The sequence below is a fragment of the Oncorhynchus gorbuscha genome, linkage group LG16, assembly GCF_021184085.1.
Source record: "Oncorhynchus gorbuscha isolate QuinsamMale2020 ecotype Even-year linkage group LG16, OgorEven_v1.0, whole genome shotgun sequence".
Taxonomy (NCBI): domain Eukaryota; kingdom Metazoa; phylum Chordata; class Actinopteri; order Salmoniformes; family Salmonidae; genus Oncorhynchus; species Oncorhynchus gorbuscha.
Window position 1 is genome coordinate 47,877,730 of NC_060188.1, and position 17,811 is coordinate 47,895,540.

General features: G+C 43.5%; 1 protein-coding gene across 2 annotated transcripts; it reads right to left on the bottom strand.

Annotated features, from left to right (window-relative positions):
• Window positions 1–739: 739 nt before the first annotated feature.
• LOC123998747 (DLA class II histocompatibility antigen, DR-1 beta chain-like) lies at window positions 740–4,448 on the bottom strand. 2 transcript variants are annotated; one of them, XM_046303867.1, is made up of 5 exons: window positions 4,271–4,445; window positions 3,146–3,430; window positions 2,333–2,605; window positions 1,910–2,020; window positions 740–1,738 (listed from the first exon to the last, which is right to left on the bottom strand). In XM_046303867.1, exons 1-5 carry the CDS (start codon window positions 4,332–4,334, stop codon window positions 1,689–1,691), a joined length of 783 nt encoding a protein of 260 aa, XP_046159823.1. In that variant the 5' UTR covers window positions 4,335–4,445; the 3' UTR covers window positions 740–1,688. The 2 variants fall into 2 exon arrangements, with proteins under 2 accessions (XP_046159823.1, XP_046159824.1); XM_046303868.1 differs by lacking the exon at window positions 3,146–3,430 and having other exon boundaries at window positions 4,271–4,448.
• Between the last annotated feature and the right edge of the window lie 13,363 nt (window positions 4,449–17,811).

The following is a 17,811-nucleotide window of genomic DNA, read 5'->3' on the forward strand; positions in this document are numbered from 1 at the left end:
TGTGGATCAAGAATGGTCCACCACCCAAAGGACATCCAACCAACTTGACACAACTGTGGGAAGCATTGGAGTCAACATGGGCCAGCATCCCTGTGGAATGCTTTTGACATCTTTTAGTGTCCTTGCCTGACAAATTGTGTTCTGAGGGAAAGGGGGGGGGATTACAACTCCATATTAGGAAGGTGTATTTAATGTTTTGTACACTCAGTGTATATAGTCATAATTGGAACTCTAACTGCCTACTCTATTCTATTATATTCTGATGGCAGAGTCAGGATTTGGCATAATCAGCATGAGTCCATAGACCCATCCTACCTGGTGTCAACTGTACAGGCTGGTGGCGGTGGTGTAATGGTGTGCGAAACATTTTTCTGGCACATGTTATGTCCCTTGATACTAATTGAGCAACGTTGGGTGTATCTCATAAACTGGCCCTGAGTATATATAGAACCTTATTTAGTAAAGCGTTCTTTAATCTCATCCAAAGAACCAAAAGGTTCTTTATAGAAACCCAACTAACAATTTTTTTCTACGAGTTTAGACTGACATATATAAAAATATTATTCATATTTTCTTCAACATACAAAGGACCTCATAAGATTCTTAGAATATTTTTCCATATGGGTAAGCAATTCAGGCACATTTAGCCTGGCATTTTATATAAAATGTTCAGTACATAACAATTTTGTGAGAAGGTAGACCAATGCCCTCTCACATCAGAGAGACAGAGATGGTGATCTTGCTTATAGCTTATTTTTTATTAACAACTTGCAGACATCTCCGTAGTACCTTCCACACACTCAACAGAGTCCTCCATTTGAACAAACTGAGCCCTTGAGGCAGGAGGCCACTGGTGTGAGTAATCAACAGGACATTAAAGGGAGAATTAAAGGGACAACTCAGTCTACATTAAAACACACAAGTAAAGGTTGGGCTGGTGGATAAAGATACATGAACTGGATTTAGATTCGATGATGAATAGGAGTACATTTGCACAAATGACAGTGAAGGCTACTCCTCCACAAATTCCTAGGCAAGCTAATTTCTTAAAATTAAACTATAATATCTACATTTTTGCTAAACAGAAATGATTTCTGATGTTAAATTCTGATAATAATAATAATATAATAATAATATATATAATAATATAATATAATATATTTTTAAAAAAGGATCCATTTACATGAAAAAGGATCCATGTAGAACCTCCCACTGGGCAAATACTGGTCAACGTTGTTTCTACTTCATTTCAACCCCAATAATTATATGTGAATCAATGTGGAAAGCTGATTGAATTTGCAAAGTCAACAACTTAAGGGCATTTCATATTTTTTTCACTGAATTGTGAAAAAAATTCAATGACATGGTGACGTTTTATTGATTTCACGTTGAATGCACGTTAGTTGACAACTAACTAGACATTGAACTGACGTCTGTTCCCAGTGGGCTTTCAAAAAGGGTTCGTTTGAGAAGGGTTCTAGGTAGAACCTCTTCCCCTCCACAAATTACCCTTTTTTTCCAGAGTGTAGTTGGTTAACTGTTGGCAAGCAGGCCATGGTTGGTGCAATGTTGGCATTTTGAATAGGGGGGGGCAGCTGCTAGAGGCAACAGCAGCTAAAAAGCAAACTATATCAGCAACCATCAGTTAACGACAGGGATTTGATCAGCAAGCCTTCGTCCACACGGCCTCAATCACAAGTCCCATAATCAAGTTCACCAATAAGATCCAACAGCCGTCCTGTTGAAAGTAAAACAGAGATACTGAATTAAGAGGCATAAGAATAAACCATCATCGAGCACTGAGTCTACAACAGTAGTACATGCAGATAGCAGTACAACCATAGATATACAGTGAGTAGCATTATCCGTGGCTTTTCAGTAATTGTTAATGAGTCTTGTGGTTCCTCACCAGTTGATTTCTTCCAGTAGATCAGTCCAGCTACTACAAAGACCACCCCCAGCAGCAGCCCACAGACACCGATCACTATCTTATTCTTCTCAGACTTAGGCAAGGAGGGGTCTGCAATTATACATTTAACAAAGATTATGGTCTCCAAACCACACGCAAAAGAAAATAGTATTTTAATCTCCCTATTCAACAGAGACATTGGGCTATACGACACAAACTGGTGAACATTTCAGAGATGACTTGTGACTGTTCTACTCTTCAGCTGATGAGTTAAGAGTTGTCTTTCCTTGTCCCCATGTTCATATTAGTGAGCCCTAAGATGAAATAGCCACTGTTCTGCAGCCCTGTTGGGGATTCGGGTGAAGTCATTCTCACTTATTCACTTACTCCACCCACACACCCTTACTCCGCCCATACCCTTACCCCAGTAATGAAGTTTGGGCTCAGTCTGGCTGATGTGCTCCACCATACAGGTGATCCTCTCTCCAGTTGTGGGTGTGTACTTCAAATAGGACTGTATCTGGTAGCTCCAGAGTCCATTGGCCAGTACGTCAGTGGAAGTCACATCTGAGGTCACTTCCTCCCCATTCCTCAGCCACGTCACTCTGATGTGTTTGGGGTAGAAGAAGTGGACACTACACACAAGGCTGGAGTCACTGGATGTTCCCTCTAGCCTCAGTGTGACATTGGGCTCAACTAGAAGGAGGTCAATGAATCAATGATGATACGTTATAACTGGAAAAATAAGGTTTCAAGCAGAAATGTTGAGTGCTTGCTACAGAGATCTGTAGCCTAAAATGGTGGGAAATGTGCCTGACCAGCACTCCAATGTTGAATTTCCAAATTTGTCTAAATTAGGTTAAGGGTTTGGTTGGTAAAGTGTAAGTTTAAGATTTTTGCTCGTCGGGCTGTCAATGGGTTGCTAGTCAGAAAAGTCCCCTTAGACTGTCCCTTCTCAGCTCAAGCAGTTAAATCCACAGTCAGTAAGATTTCCAGTTGTTTATGGTTCCAACAATTCCTCCATTATTTAGAAGAAGATGGCTTTGAACTACTGTACTTTACTAGATTATTACAACTGACCTACAGTATTACTCCATGGTCTATGTTTTGTTGAAACGCAATCATGTAACTGAAGAAAATGTGACATGTTATCAAGTACTGCAGAGCATATGCTATAGACATAAAACAAATCAAGTGAAGGATAACTTCCAGTTGTTAGTGAATTGTTATAATCACCCATAAACATCTCTGTTGTGTTGTAGATCCGATTAGCATATGGCTTGCATAACACATCCATATCTGATCTCCTCCTGGGGATCTCATCTGGGTCCTCATTCCACTTTTCTGCAGATATCACTCCCCATGCTGTGTATCCTGTCCACCTCTCTGTGGTGCTGTTGTACTGAGCCACCATGATCTTGTTAAAATGATGCTCTAAAATATACTCCATATCATGTAAATCTCTGGAGCTAAACCGACACCACGCATCATCGTGTGCAAAATCTTCATCTGAGGAATCAACTATAATAACAGAAAAAGGACATGTAAAAGTATTTTTTAATAGACGGATTTGAAGAAATATAATTATTAGGATATATCTGGCCGCCAGCCATTAAATGCCACCCTGAAGAAATTGGTCCAAAAATAATTTGTGCAGCCCGCCATTGAATTTCAAAATGGCTCTTGAGCCATAATTATTGCCCATCCTTGTCTTATAGTGTGTAAATTACTACCTTATAACTAGCAATACAAATGTGTTGTTTCATTGCAATAACATGCCAAGATTCAATCAGATGAAGCCTTAACCGCCGCTCGCAGACACATGCATAACATATTGTAATGAAACAGCAGGGAGCAGGTCTCGAACCATCGACCTTCGAGCCCGAGGTCCGGCGCGCTATCGCAAAAGCATGCTCGTGCGATATCGTCGTTACGATATGTTTTGGCGGTGTTGGAGTACGATATGTTTTGGCGGTGTTGGAGTACGATATGTTTTGGAGGTGTTGGAGGTGAAACTGCCTTGGAGCCATAACCAAATCGTTGAGCAGCTACTCTTGCGATCATTGTCAAGAAGCCACACCCACCTCACTCGCGTTAAAAGTTCAGAACGGGAAAGTGAAGGCTAACGAAATAATTACACTCAAAGTGAGAGAAAAAAATTAAACGAAATAATGAGGATTTCTATCATCCTAATCGAGGTGTAGATTAGGCCTAAATCTCACATTCCAGTGTTCGAATTTGTAAACAAGGCTGCATGGGATTTCTGTTAATGCGTTAATGTTCAGCCAATTGCAATGTCCACTTTATTTTACTGTTGACAAGCAATCAAATCTAATTTGGATTATGATTGTTTGAACTCACCCACTTCAGACAGAGAGGAGAAGAGGAGCAGCAGGTGGATGGAGAAGCAATTCAGCACATACATGATCAAGTCTCAGAGTTAGAACTTTTCAACTGTGGAACAACACTGAGGAAACTAAAGCTATGTTTCAAGAACCACCCTTTCAGACAGCTGGGAAACTTCAGTTTTGAACTCAGCAGGACCGTTGCCAACCTGGACTCAGGGGTAGACGTAACATAGTAAATGTACATCCAGACATTCCAATTAGTATGATATGTTACTATTAAGTTTTGGCTGTTCTTTATCCATTTTGTATATGATATGTTATGGATTTACAATTCATTTGATATGTTATGAATTGCAATTCATACAATATGTTACGAATTGCAATTAATACAACAGTGAAATGCTTACTTACGAGCCCCTAACCAACAATGCAGTTTAAAAAAATACAATTATGTTAACAATTTGCTGAACGTATTATATGTTACAAATTCCAATTTGTTTTTGCTAACGTTCGCAAGGTAGCGAGGTGTCTAACGCCAATGTTAGCTAGGTAACTAACATTGGCTAGGCTAAGGGTTAGGGTTAGGGTTAAGGTAAGGTTTAGGAGTTAGGTTAAAATGCAGCTGTATGATGTAACTTTTAAAGGAGAAACCACTGTATGTAGATATTCCATTAGAAATCAGCCGTTTCCAGCTACAATAATAATTTACAACATTAACAATGTCTACACTGTATTTCTGGTCAATTTGATGTTATTTTAATGGACAAAAAATGTGATTTTCTTTCAAAAACAAAGACATTTCTAAGTGACCCCAAACTATTGAACTGTAGTGTACATCAAAAGGTGCCATAATATGGGCAAATACATGAAACATCCACATCAAATGTAATTTATTTTATTTTATTCAATAACAACCACTTTTGTGCAGTAATAATTGACCATCCTTACAAACCACTTAATGTAAATGTACATTACTGTGTTGTACATAGGCTGGTCCTCTAGGGTTGTACCTGTAGACTTTCCATTACCATGAAGAAAAACAATGCACAATACAGTAATTGAGTACATTGAGACATAAAGTGGTTTGTGATGATGTGGCTCAGTTGGTGGAGCAGCGGCATGCAATTCTAAGGTTGTGGATTCGATTCCCATAGGGGACAAGTACGAAAAAGTATATCAATGTTGGCACTCACTACTGTATGTTCCTTTAGATAAGAGCATCTACTAAAATGGAAAAGGAATGACTAGACCATTTCAGTTTTCACGTAAAAGTGAGTTGCGTTTGCAAAGTATTTCAAGAAACTGGAAAACATATACCAAGCAAGTATTTTTATATTCCTCAAGAATTATCAGATGAACCGTTTTGTACAGATAATTATCAGACTCAAATGACAAATGCTGTTAAACACTCAAATACTGTATTAGCAGACCTATATAGACCTCTTTACTGCATTCATTTCAAGAACCATACTCTTTCACTTCCTAAACCCTTCCCTTTAGGTGAATCCCCATGGCCACTGTTAGTACATACTGTATGTTGATTCAGAGATAGTGGACAAAATTAGGGTTAGGCTTCTGTTATAAGAACAATGTAAATATGTGCTTAAAGGGACATCACACTCCAAAATCAAAACGTGTCCTTTGCCTAAATCCAAAAGGAAGGAAAAAATAGGCAATGTAATCTCTAGACTGGCGGTGCTTATCTTTCCCATTCATTTTGAATTTCTGGCATATGACAAGCTTTTTTAGCACCTTTATACCTAAAGTAAATGACTGTAAGTCGCTTTAGATAAATCATGTCATTTTGACATTAGACTAATTGTGGATGTCTGGAAACATTGGAGTGCAATGTCCCTGTGATTAAATGGTAATAAGAACAATATAAAGTAAGGTATTACTTAGTCCTGTTTGAAACGGAGTTACCTTCCCCGGTAGGCCGTCATTGTAAATAAGAGTTTGTTCTTAAACTGACTTGCCTAGTTAAATAAAGGTTACATGAAAATAAAACATTTAAACTTACTCTAGTATTTACTATGGCAAATCTGTGGATGGGGGAGAGAATCAGCATAAACATGTTGTCAGAGTTAGTTCCCCTCTGAGCTTTGGAAAACTACAAGGGGAAGCATCTGCAAGGGGAGGCACCAGTCATGTGAAGGTGGAGGTGATAGTTTCATGAGATTTCAGGAAGTTAAAAATGTCGCTAAAAATCCCCTAATGTACAACACTTAATTCAGGAACATACTTTTAACTCACTACACACCACAAAAAGAGGTTCCTGTTAGTTACTGTTAAATTCACAAAATAGATTTCTCAGAAAGGAAGCCACCATTTGAAATCCAGAAAGTATCCATGAGGCCAAATCTATTCCGAACAAATGTAATCTAAGGTGATTATTATAACAGCTTTGCGCACTCTTGGCATTCTCTCAACCAGTTTCATGAGGTAGTCACCTGGAATGCATTTCAATTAACAGGTGTGCATTTTGTGGAATTTCTTTCCTTCTTAATGCGTTTGAGCCAATAAATTGTGTTGTGACAAGGTAGGGGTGGTATACAGAACATAGCTCTATCATTAATTTAAGACTTGAAGGTCAGTCAATACAGAACATTTCAAGAACTTTGAAAGTTTCTTCAAGTGCAGTCAGAAAAACCATCAAGCGCTATGATGAAACTGGCTCTCATTGGAACCACCACAGGAAAGGAAGACCCAGTCACCTCTGCAGCAGAGGATAAGTTCATTAGTTACCTTCCTCAGAAATTGCAGCTCAAATAAATGCTTCAGAGTTCAATTAACAGACACATCTCAACATCAACTGTTCAGGGGAGACTGTGTGAATCAGGCCTTCATGGTTGAATTGCTGCAAAGAAACCACTACTAAAGGACACCAATAAGAAGATAAGACTTGCTTGGGCCAAGAAACATGAGCAATGGATATTAGACCGGTGGAAATCTGGTCTGATGAGTCCAAATGTGAGATTTTTGGTTCTAACCGACGTGCCTCTGTGAGACGCAGAATAGGTGAACGGATGATCTCCACATGTGTGGTTCCCACCGTGAAGCATGGAAGAGGAGGTGTGATGGTGTGGGTGTGCTTTGCGTGTGACACTGTCAGTGATTTATTTAGAAGGCACACTTAACCAGCATGGCTACCACATCTGGTTTGGGCTTAGTGGGACTATCATTTGTTTTTCAACAGGACAATGACTCAACACACCTCCAGGCTGTGTGAGGGTGATTTGACCAAGAAGGAGAGTGATGGGAGTGCTGCATCAGATGACCTGGCCTCCACCATCACCCGACCTTAACCCAATTGAGATGGTTTGTGATGAGTTGGACCGCAGAGTGAAGGAAAAGCAGCCAACAAGTGCTCAACATATGTGGGAACTCCTTCAAGACAGTTGGAAAAGCATTCCAGGTGAAGCTGGCCAAGAGTGTGCAAAGATGTCATCAAGGCTTAGGGTGGCTACTTAGAGAATCTCAAATATATATATATATATATACATATTTATAAATATATATATATACAGTGCCTTGCGAAAGTATTCGGCCCCCTTGAACTTTGCGACCTTTTGCCACATTTCAGGCTTCAAACATAAAGATATAAAACTGTATTTTTTTGTGAAGAATCAACAACAAGTGGGACACAATCATGAAGTGGAACGACATTTATTGGATATTTCAAACTTTTTTTAACAAATCAAAAACTGAACAATTGGGTGTGCAAAATTATTCAGCCCCCTAAAGTTAATACTTTGTAGCGCTACCTTTTGCTGCGATTACAGCTGTAAGTCGCTTGGGGTATGTCTCTATCAGTTTTGCACCACGAGAGACTGACATTTTTTCCCATTCTTCCTTGCAAAACAGCTCGAGCTCAGTGAGGTTGGATGGAGAGCATTTGTGAACAGCAGTTTTCAGTTCGTTCCACAGATTCTCGATTGGATTCAGGTCTGGACTTTGACTTGGCCATTCTAACACCTGGATATGTTTATTTTTGAACCATTCCATTGTAGATTTTGCTTTATGTTTTGGATCATTGTCTTGTTGGAAGACAAATCTCCGTCCCAGTCTCAGGTCTTTTGCAGACTCCATCAGGTTTTCTTCCAGAATGGTCCTGTATTTGGCTCCATCCATATTCCCATCAGTTTTAACCATCTTCCCTGTCCCTGCTGAAGAAAAGCAGGCCCAAACCATGATGCTGCCACCACCATGTTTGACAGTGGGGATGGTGTGTTCAGGGTGATGAGCTGTGTTGCTTTTGTGCCAAACATAACGTTTTGCATTGTTGCCAAAAAGTTCAATTTTGGTTTCGTCTGACCAGAGCACCTTCTTCCACATGTTTGGTGTGTCTCCCAGGTGGCTTGTGGCAAACTTTAATCGACACTTTTTATGGATATCTTTAAGAAATGTCTTTCTTCTTGCCACTCTTCCATAAAGGCCAGATTTGTGCAATATATGACTGATTGTTGTCCTATGGACAGAGTCTCCCACCTCAGCTGTAGATCTCTGCAGTTCATCCATAGTGATCATGGGCCTCTTGGCTGCATCTCTGATCAGTCTTCTCCTTGTATTAGCTGAAAGTTTAGAGGGACGGCCAGGTCTTGGTAGATTTGCAGTGGTCTGATACTCCTTCCATTTCAATATTATCGCTTGCACAGTGCTCCTTGGGATGTTTAAAGCTTGGGAAATCTTTTTGTATCCAAATCCGGCTTTAAACTTCTTCACAACAGTATCTCGGACCTGCCTGGTGTGTTCCTTGTTCTTCATGATGCTCTCTGTGCTTTTAACGGACCTCTGAGACTATCACAGTGCAGGTGCATTTATACGGAGACTTGATTACACACAGGTGGATTGTATTTATCATTATTAGTCATTTAGGTCAACATTGGATCATTCAGAGATCCTCACTGAACTTCTGGAGAGAGTTTTCTGCACTGAAAGTAAAGGGGCTAAATAATTTTGAACGCCCAATTTTTCAGTTTTTGATTTGTTAAAAAAGTTTGAAATATCCAATAAATGTCGTTCCACTTCATGATTGTGTCCCACTTGTTGTTGATTCTTCACAAAAAAATACAGTTTTATATCTTTATGTTTGAAGCCTGAAATGTGGCAAAAGGTCGCAAAGTTCAAGGGGGCCGAATACTTTCGCAAGGCACTGTACATATATATACATACAGTGGGGAGAACAAGTATTTGATACACTGCCGATTTTGCAGGTTTTCCATGTTACAAATCATGTAGAGGTCTGTAATTTTTATAATCGGTTCACTTCAACTGTGAGAGACGGAATCTAAAATAACATTGTATGATTTTTAAGTAAGTAATTAATTAGCATTTTATTGCATGACGTAAGTATTTGATACATCAGAAAAGCAGAACTTAATATTTGGTACAGAAACCTTTATTTACAATTACAGAGATCATACGTTTCCTGTAGTTCTTGACCAGGTTTGCACACACTGCAGCAGGGATTTTGGCCCACTCCTCCATACAGACCTTCTCCAAATCCTTCAGGTTTCGGGGCTGTCGCTGGGCAATGTGGACTTTCAGCTCCCTCCAAAGATTTTCTATTGGGTTCAGGTCTGGAGACTGGCTAGGCCACTCCAGGACCTTGAGATGCTTCTTACGGAGCCACACCTTAGTTGCCCTGGCTGTATGTTTCGGGTCGGTGTCATGCTGGAAGACCCAGCCACGACCCATCTTCAATGCTCTTACTGAGGGAAGGAGGTTGTTGGCCAAGATCTTGCGATACATGGCCCCATCCATCCTCCCCTCAATACGGTGCGGTCGTCCTGTCCCCTTTGCAGAAAAGCATCCCCAAAGAATGATGTTTCCACCTCCATGCTTCATGGTTGGGATGGTGTTCTTGGGGTTGTACTCATCCTTCTTCTTCCTCCAAACACGGCGAGTGGAGTTTAGACCAAAAAGCTCTATTTTTGTCTCATCAGACCACATGACCTTCTCCCATTCCTCCTCTGGATCATTCAGATGGTCATTGGCAAACTTCAGACGGGCCTGGACATGTGCTGGCTGGAGCAGGGGGACCTTGCATGAGCTGCAGGATTATATTCCATGACGGTGTAGTGTGTTACCAATGGTTTTCTTTGACACTGTGGTCCCAGCTCTCTTCAGGTCATTGACCAGGTCCTGCCGTGTAGTTCTGGGGCTGATTCCTCACCTTCTTTATGATCATTGATGCCCCACGAGGTGAGATCTTGCATGGAGCCCCAGACCCAGGGTGATCTTGAACTTCTTCCATTTTCTAATAATTGCGCCAACAGTTGTTGCCTTCTTACCAAGCTGCTTGCCTACTGTCCTGTACCCCATCCCAGCCTTGTGCAGGTCTCCAGTTTTATCCCTGATGTCCTTACACAGCTCTCTGGTATAGGCCTTCGTGGAGATGTTGGAGTCTGTTTGATTGAGTGTGTGGACAGGTGTCTTCTATACAGGTAATGAGTTCAAACAAGTGCACTTAATACAGGTAATGAGTCGAGAACAGGAGGGCTTCTTAAAGAAAAACTAACAGGTCTGTGAGAGACAGAATTCTTACTGGTTGGTAGGTGATCAAATACTTATGTCATGCAATAAAATGCAAATTAATTACTTAAAAATCATACAATGTGATTTTCTGGATTTTTGTTTTAGATTCCATCTCTCACAGTTGAAGTGTACCTATTATACAAATTACAGACCTCTACATGCTTTGTAAGTAGGAAAACCTGCAAAATCGGCAGTGTATCAAATACTTTTTCTCCACGCTGTATATATATATATATATATATATATATATACAGTATATAAACACTTTTTTGGTTACTACAAGAAAAAACCCTTGAATGAGTAGGTGTGTCCAAACTTTTGACAGGTACTCTATCTGTAATGAACACTCCGGGAGAAAAATGTGTAGATTCACGCGCAGAACCTGGCAGATGTTTAAGGCTAGGGGGCAGTATTCGGTAGTTCGGATGACTGACGTGCCCAAAGTAAACTGCCTGTTGCTCAGGCCCAGAAGCTAGGAAATGCATAGAATTGGAAACATTGGATGGAAAACACTCTGAAGTTTCTCAAACTGTTAAAGTAATGTCAGGTGAAACCCCAAGGAGAATCCATCCTATTTTATTGTTTTTAGGTCACAGGCCATTCCAATGCTTGTCTAAGGGATATTCAAAGGAATTCCTCCAGGATTGCAGTTCCTATGGCTTCCACTAGATGTCACCAGTCTTTAGAAAGGGTTTCCGGCTTGTTTTTTGAAAAATGACAGAGTAGTTGTAGTTTTTCAAGGTGGCTCTCATTTGGACTGTAGTCTTGTGGCGCTCGTGGATGAGAGTGCGCACTTCGTTATTTATCTCTGGTATTGAACATACTACATTTCGTCTTAAATTTGATCATTTGTTTACATATTAGGATACCTGTGGATTGATTAGAAATGTTGTTTGACATGTTTGGATGAAGTTTACCAGTAACTTTTGGAATTCCTTTGTCTGCATGTTGAACGAGTGGAACGGGTGGATTACTGACTCAAACGCGCCAACTAAACTGACATTTTGGGGATATAAAGGACTTTATCAAACAAAACAACAATTGTTTTGTGTAGCTGGGACCCTTGGGATTGCAAACAGAGGAAGATCTTCAAAGGTAAGTGATTTATTTTATCGCTATTTCTGATTTTTGTGACACTTCTGCTTGTTTAGAAAATGTTTTTAATGCTGGTGTATGCGGGGCGCTGTCCTGAGATAATCGCATTGTATGCTTTCGCCATAAAGCCTTTTTGAAATATGACAACGGGGTTGGATTAACAAGAAGTTAAGCTTTTAAAGGATGTAAGACTCTTGCATTTTCATGAATGTTTAATATTATGATTTTTGTATTTTGAAATTCGCGCTGTGCAATTTCACCGGATGTTGTCGAGTTGGGGCGCTAGTGTCCCACCTTGCCCAAAGAGGTTATTAAGCCTTCGCATAAGGCATAAGGCAGGAATCGTGGTCACATGCAGGCAATGGTCAAACACAGTTAGGCAGTCAAAAACAAACAATACATCACAACCATACAACAGAAAAAACTGAACTAAATAGGGAGCTGATGAGACCAGGTGAGAAATAAACTGTCATGTTTTGTCATTTATTATCTTGTCTTGTCCCTGTGCTTCCCATTCTATTCGTTTCCCTCTGCTGGTCTTATTAGGTTCTTTCCCTCTTTCTATCCCTCTCTCTCCCCCTCCCTCTCTCACTCTCTCGCTCTCTCTTCTCTCTATCGTTCCGTTCCTGCTCCCAGCTGTTCCTATTCCCCTAATCAATCATTTAGTCTTCCCACACCTGTTCCCGATCCTTTCCCCTGATTAGAGTCCCTATTTCTTCCTTTGTGTTCCGTTCCTGTCCTGTCGGTTCCTTGTCTAGAATTCACCGTGCTGTGTTTGTGTATCGCCCTGTCGTGTCGTGTTTTCCTCAGATGCTGCGTGGTGAGCAGGTGTCTGAGTCTGTCTGGTTCAAGTGCCTTCCCGAGGCAACCTGCTGTTCACCTGCTGTTCAAGATCGAGTCTCCAGTTGGTCCTCGTCATTTCGAGTGAAAGTTGTGTTTTTTGTTTGTATTTACTTTACTGGATTAAAGACTCTGTTTTCGCCAAGTCGCTTTTGGGTCCTCTTTCACCTGCATGACAGAAGGAACCGATCAAGGAATGGACCCAGCGACTTCAGACGCTCGTTACACTGCCGTCAAGATCCAAGGAGCCATGCTCGGCAGACACGAGCAGGAATTGTCTGCTGCTCGCCATGCCGTGGAGAACCTGGCCGCTCAGGTTTCCGACCTCTCTGGACAGTTCCAGAGTCTACGTCTCGTGCCACCTGTTACTTCCTGGCCTGCCGAGCCTCCAGAACCTAGGGTTAATAACCCACCTTGCTACTCCGGGCAGCCCACTGAGTGCCGCTCCTTTCTCACGCAGTGTGAGATTGTGTTCTCTCTCCAACCCAACACATACTCTAGAGAGAGAGCTCGGGTTGCTTACGTCATTTCACTCCTTACTGGCCGGGCTCGAGAATGGGGCACAGCTATCTGGGAGGCAAGGGCTGATTGCTCTAACAAGTTCCAGAACTTTAAAGAGGAGATGATTCGGGTTTTTGACCGTTCAGTTTTTGGTAGGGAGGCTTCTAGGGCCCTGGCTTCCTTATGCCAAGGTGAACGGTCCATAACGGATTATTCTATTGAGTTTCGCACTCTTGCTGCCTCTAGTGAGTGGAACGAGCCGGCGCTGCTCGCTCGTTTTCTGGAGGGACTCCACGCAGTGGTTAAGGATGAGATTCTCTCCCGGGAGGTTCCTTCAGATGTGGACTCTTTGATTGCTCTCGCCATCCGCATAGAACGACGGGTAGATCTTCGTCACCGGGCTCGTGGAAGAGAGCTCGCATCAACGGTGTTTCCCTGCTCCGCATCGCAACCATCTCCCTCCTCTGGCTCAGAGTCTGAGCCCATGCAGCTGGGAGGGATTCGCATCTCGACTAAGGAGAGGGAACGGAGGATCACCAACCGCCTGTGCCTCTATTGCGGAGTTGCTGGACATTTTGTTAATTCATGTCCAGTAAAGCCAGAGCTCATCTGTAAGCGGAGGGCTACAGGTGAGCGCAACTACTCAAGTCTCTCCATCAAGATCCTGTACTACTTTGTCGGTCCATCTACGCTGGACCGGTTCGGGTGCTACATGTAGTGCCTTGATAGACTCTGGGGCTGAGGGTTGTTTCATGGACGAAGCATGGGTTCGGAAACATGACATTCCTTTCAGAGAGTTAGAGAAGCCTACGCCCATGTTCGCCTTAGATGGTAGTCATCTTCCCAGTATCAGATTTGAGACACTACCTTTAACCCTCACAGTATCTGGTAACCACAGTGAGACTATTTATTTTTTGATTTTTCGTTCACCGTTTACACCTGTTGTTTTGGGTCATCCCTGGCTAGTATGTCATAATCCTTCTATTAATTGGTCTAGTAATTCTATCCTATCCTGGAACGTTTCTTGTCATGTGAAGTGTTTAATGTCTGCCATCCCTCCCGTTTCTTCTGTCCCTACTTCTCAGGAGGAACCTGGCGATTTGACAGGAGTGCCGGAGGAATATCATGATCTGCGCACGGTCTTCAGTCGGTCCCGAGCCAACTCCCTTCCTCCTCACCGGTCGTATGATTGTAGTATTGATCTCCTTCCGGGGACCACTCCTCCTCGGGGTAGACTATACTCTCTGTCGGCTCCCGAACGTAAGGCTCTCGAGGATTATTTGTCTGTGTCTCTTGACGCCGGTACCATAGTGCCTTCTTCCTCTCCGGCCGGGGCGGGGTTCTTTTTGTTAAGAAGAAGGACGGTACTCTGCGCCCCTGCGTGGATTATCGAGGGCTGAATGACATAACGGTTAAGAATCGTTATCCGCTTCCCCTTATGTCATCAGCCTTCGAGATTCTGCAGGGAGCCAGGTGCTTTACTAAGTTGGACCTTCGTAACGCTTACCATCTCGTGCGCATCAGAGAGGGGGACGAGTGGAAAACGGCGTTTAACACTCCGTTAGGGCATTTTGAGTACCGGGTTCTGCCGTTTGGTCTCGCCAATGCGCCAGCTGTTTTTCAGGCATTAGTTAATGATGTTCTGAGAGACATGCTGAACATCTTTGTTTTTGTCTATCTTGACGATATCCTGATTTTTTCTCCGTCACTCGAGATTCATGTTCAGCACGTTCGACGTGTTCTACAGCGCCTTTTAGAGAATTGTCTCTACGTAAAGTCTGAGAAGTGCTCTTTTCATGTCTCCTCCGTTACTTTTCTCGGTTCCGTTATTTCCGCTGAAGGCATTCAGATGGATTCCGCTAAGGTCCAAGCTGTCAGTGATTGGCCCGTTCCAAGGTCACGTGTCGAGTTGCAGCGCTTTTTAGGTTTCGCTAATTTCTATCGGCGTTTCATTCGTAATTTCGGTCAAGTTGCTGCCCCTCTCACAGCTCTTACTTCTGTCAAGACGTGTTTTAAGTGGTCCGGTTCCGCCCAGGGAGCTTTTGATCTTCTAAAAGAACGTTTTACGTCCGCTCCTATCCTCGTTACTCCTGACGTCACTAGACAATTCATTGTCGAGGTTGACGCTTCAGAGGTAGGCGTGGGAGCCATTCTATCCCAGCGCTTCCAGTCTGACGATAAGGTTCATCCTTGCGCTTATTTTTCTCATCGCCTGTCGCCATCTGAGCGCAACTATGATGTGGGTAACCGTGAACTGCTCGCCATCCGCTTAGCCCTAGGCGAATGGCGACAGTGGTTGGAGGGGGCGACCGTTCCTTTTGTCGTTTGGACAGACCATAAGAACCTTGAGTACATCCGTTCTGCCAAACGACTTAATGCCCGTCAAGCTCGTTGGGCGTTGTTTTTCGCTCGTTTCGAGTTTGTGATTTCTTACCGTCCGGGTAGCAAGAACACCAAGCCTGATGCCTTATCCCGTCTGTTTAGTTCTTCTGTGGCTTCTACTGATCCAGAGGGGATTCTTCCTTATGGGCGTGTTGTCGGGTTAACAGTCTGGGGAATTGAAAGACAGGTTAAGCAAGCACTCACGCACACTGCGTCGCGCGCGCTTGTCCTAGTAACCTCCTTTTCGTTCCTGTTTCCACTCGTCTGGCTGTTCTTCAGTGGGCTCACTCTGCCAAGTTAGCTGGTCATCCCGGTGTTCGAGGCACTCTTGCGTCTATTCGCCAGCGCTTTTGGTGGCCGACTCAGGAGCGTGACACGCGCCGTTTCGTGGCTGCTTGTTCGGACTGCGCGCAGACTAAGTCGGGTAACTCTCCTCCTGCCGGTCGTCTCAGACCGCTCCCATTCCTTCTCGACCATGGTCTCACATCGCCCTAGACTTCATTACCGGTCTGCCTTTGTCTGCGGGGAAGACTGTGATTCTTACGGTTGTCGATAGGTTCTCTAAGGCGGCACATTTCATTCCCTCGCTAAACTTCCTTCCGCTAAGGAGACGGCACAAATCATTATCGAGAATGTATTCAGAATTCATGGCCTCCCGTTAGACGCCGTTTCAGACAGAGGCCCGCAATTCACGTCACAGTTTTGGAGGAGTTCTGTCGTTTGATTGGTGCGTCCGTCAGTCTCTCTTCCGGGTTTCATCCCCAGTCTAACGGTCAAGCAGAGAGGGCCAATCAGACGATTGGTCGCATACTACGCAGCCTTTCTTTCAGAAACCCTGCGTCTTGGGCAGAACAGCTCCCCTGGGCAGAATACGCTCACAATTCGCTTCCTTCGTCTGCTACCGGGTTATCTCCGTTTCAGAGTAGTCTGGGTTACCAGCCTCCTCTGTTCTCATCCCAGCTTGCCGAGTCCAGCGTTCCCTCCGCTCAAGCGTTTGTCCAACGTTGTGAGCGCACCTGGAGGAGGGTGAGGTCTGCACTTTGCCGTTACAGGGCACAGACTGTGAGAGCCGCCAATAAACGCAGGATTAAGAGTCCAAGGTATTGTTGCGGCCAGAGAGTGTGGCTTTCCACTCGCAACCTTCCTCTTACGACAGCTTCTCGTAAGTTGACTCCGCGGTTCATTGGTCCGTTCCGTGTCTCCCAGGTCGTAAATCCTGTCGCTGTGCGACTGCTTCTTCCGCGACATCTTCGTCGCGTCCATCCTGTCTTCCATGTCTCCTGTGTCAAGCCCTTTCTTCGCACCCCCGTTCGTCTTCCCTCCCCCTCCCGTCCTTGTCGAGAGCGCACCTATTTACAAGGTACATAAGATCATGGACATGCGTTCTCGGGGACGGGGTCACCAATACTTAGTGGATTGGGAGGGTTACGGTCCTGAGGAGAGGAGTTGGGTTCCGTCTCGGGACGTGCTGGACCGTTCACTCATTGATGATTTCCTCCGTTGCCGCCAGGATTCCTCCTCGAGTGCGCCAGGAGGCGCTCGGTGAGTGGGGGGTACTGTCATGTTTTGTCATTTATTATCTTGTCTTGTCCCTGTGCTTCCCATTCTATTCGTTTCCCTCTGCTGGTCTTATTAGGTTCTTTCCCTCTTTCTATCCCTCTCTCTCCCCTCCCTCTCTCACTCTCTCGCTCTCTCTTCTCTCTATCGTTCCGTTCCTGCTCCCAGCTGTTCCTATTCCCCTAATCAATCATTTAGTCTTCCCACACCTGTTCCCGATCCTTTCCCCTGATTAGAGTCCCTATTTCTTCCTTTGTGTTCCGTTCCTGTCCTGTCGGTTCCTTGTCTAGAATTCACCGTGCTGTGTTTGTGTATCGCCCTGTCGTGTCGTGTTTTCCTCAGATGCTGCGTGGTGAGCAGGTGTCTGAGTCTGTCTGGTTCAAGTGCCTTCCCGAGGCAACCTGCTGTTCACCTGCTGTTCAAGATCGAGTCTCCAGTTGGTCCTCGTCATTTCGAGTGAAAGTTGTGTTTTTTGTTTGTATTTACTTTACTGGATTAAAGACTCTGTTTTCGCCAAGTCGCTTTTGGGTCCTCTTTCACCTGCATGACATAAACACAGGAGAAATCAATGAACAAGAATGAAAGGCAGGGCTACATTCCAGAACACAAGGTTTACAAAGAAAAGCAGAACCTTACAGTATC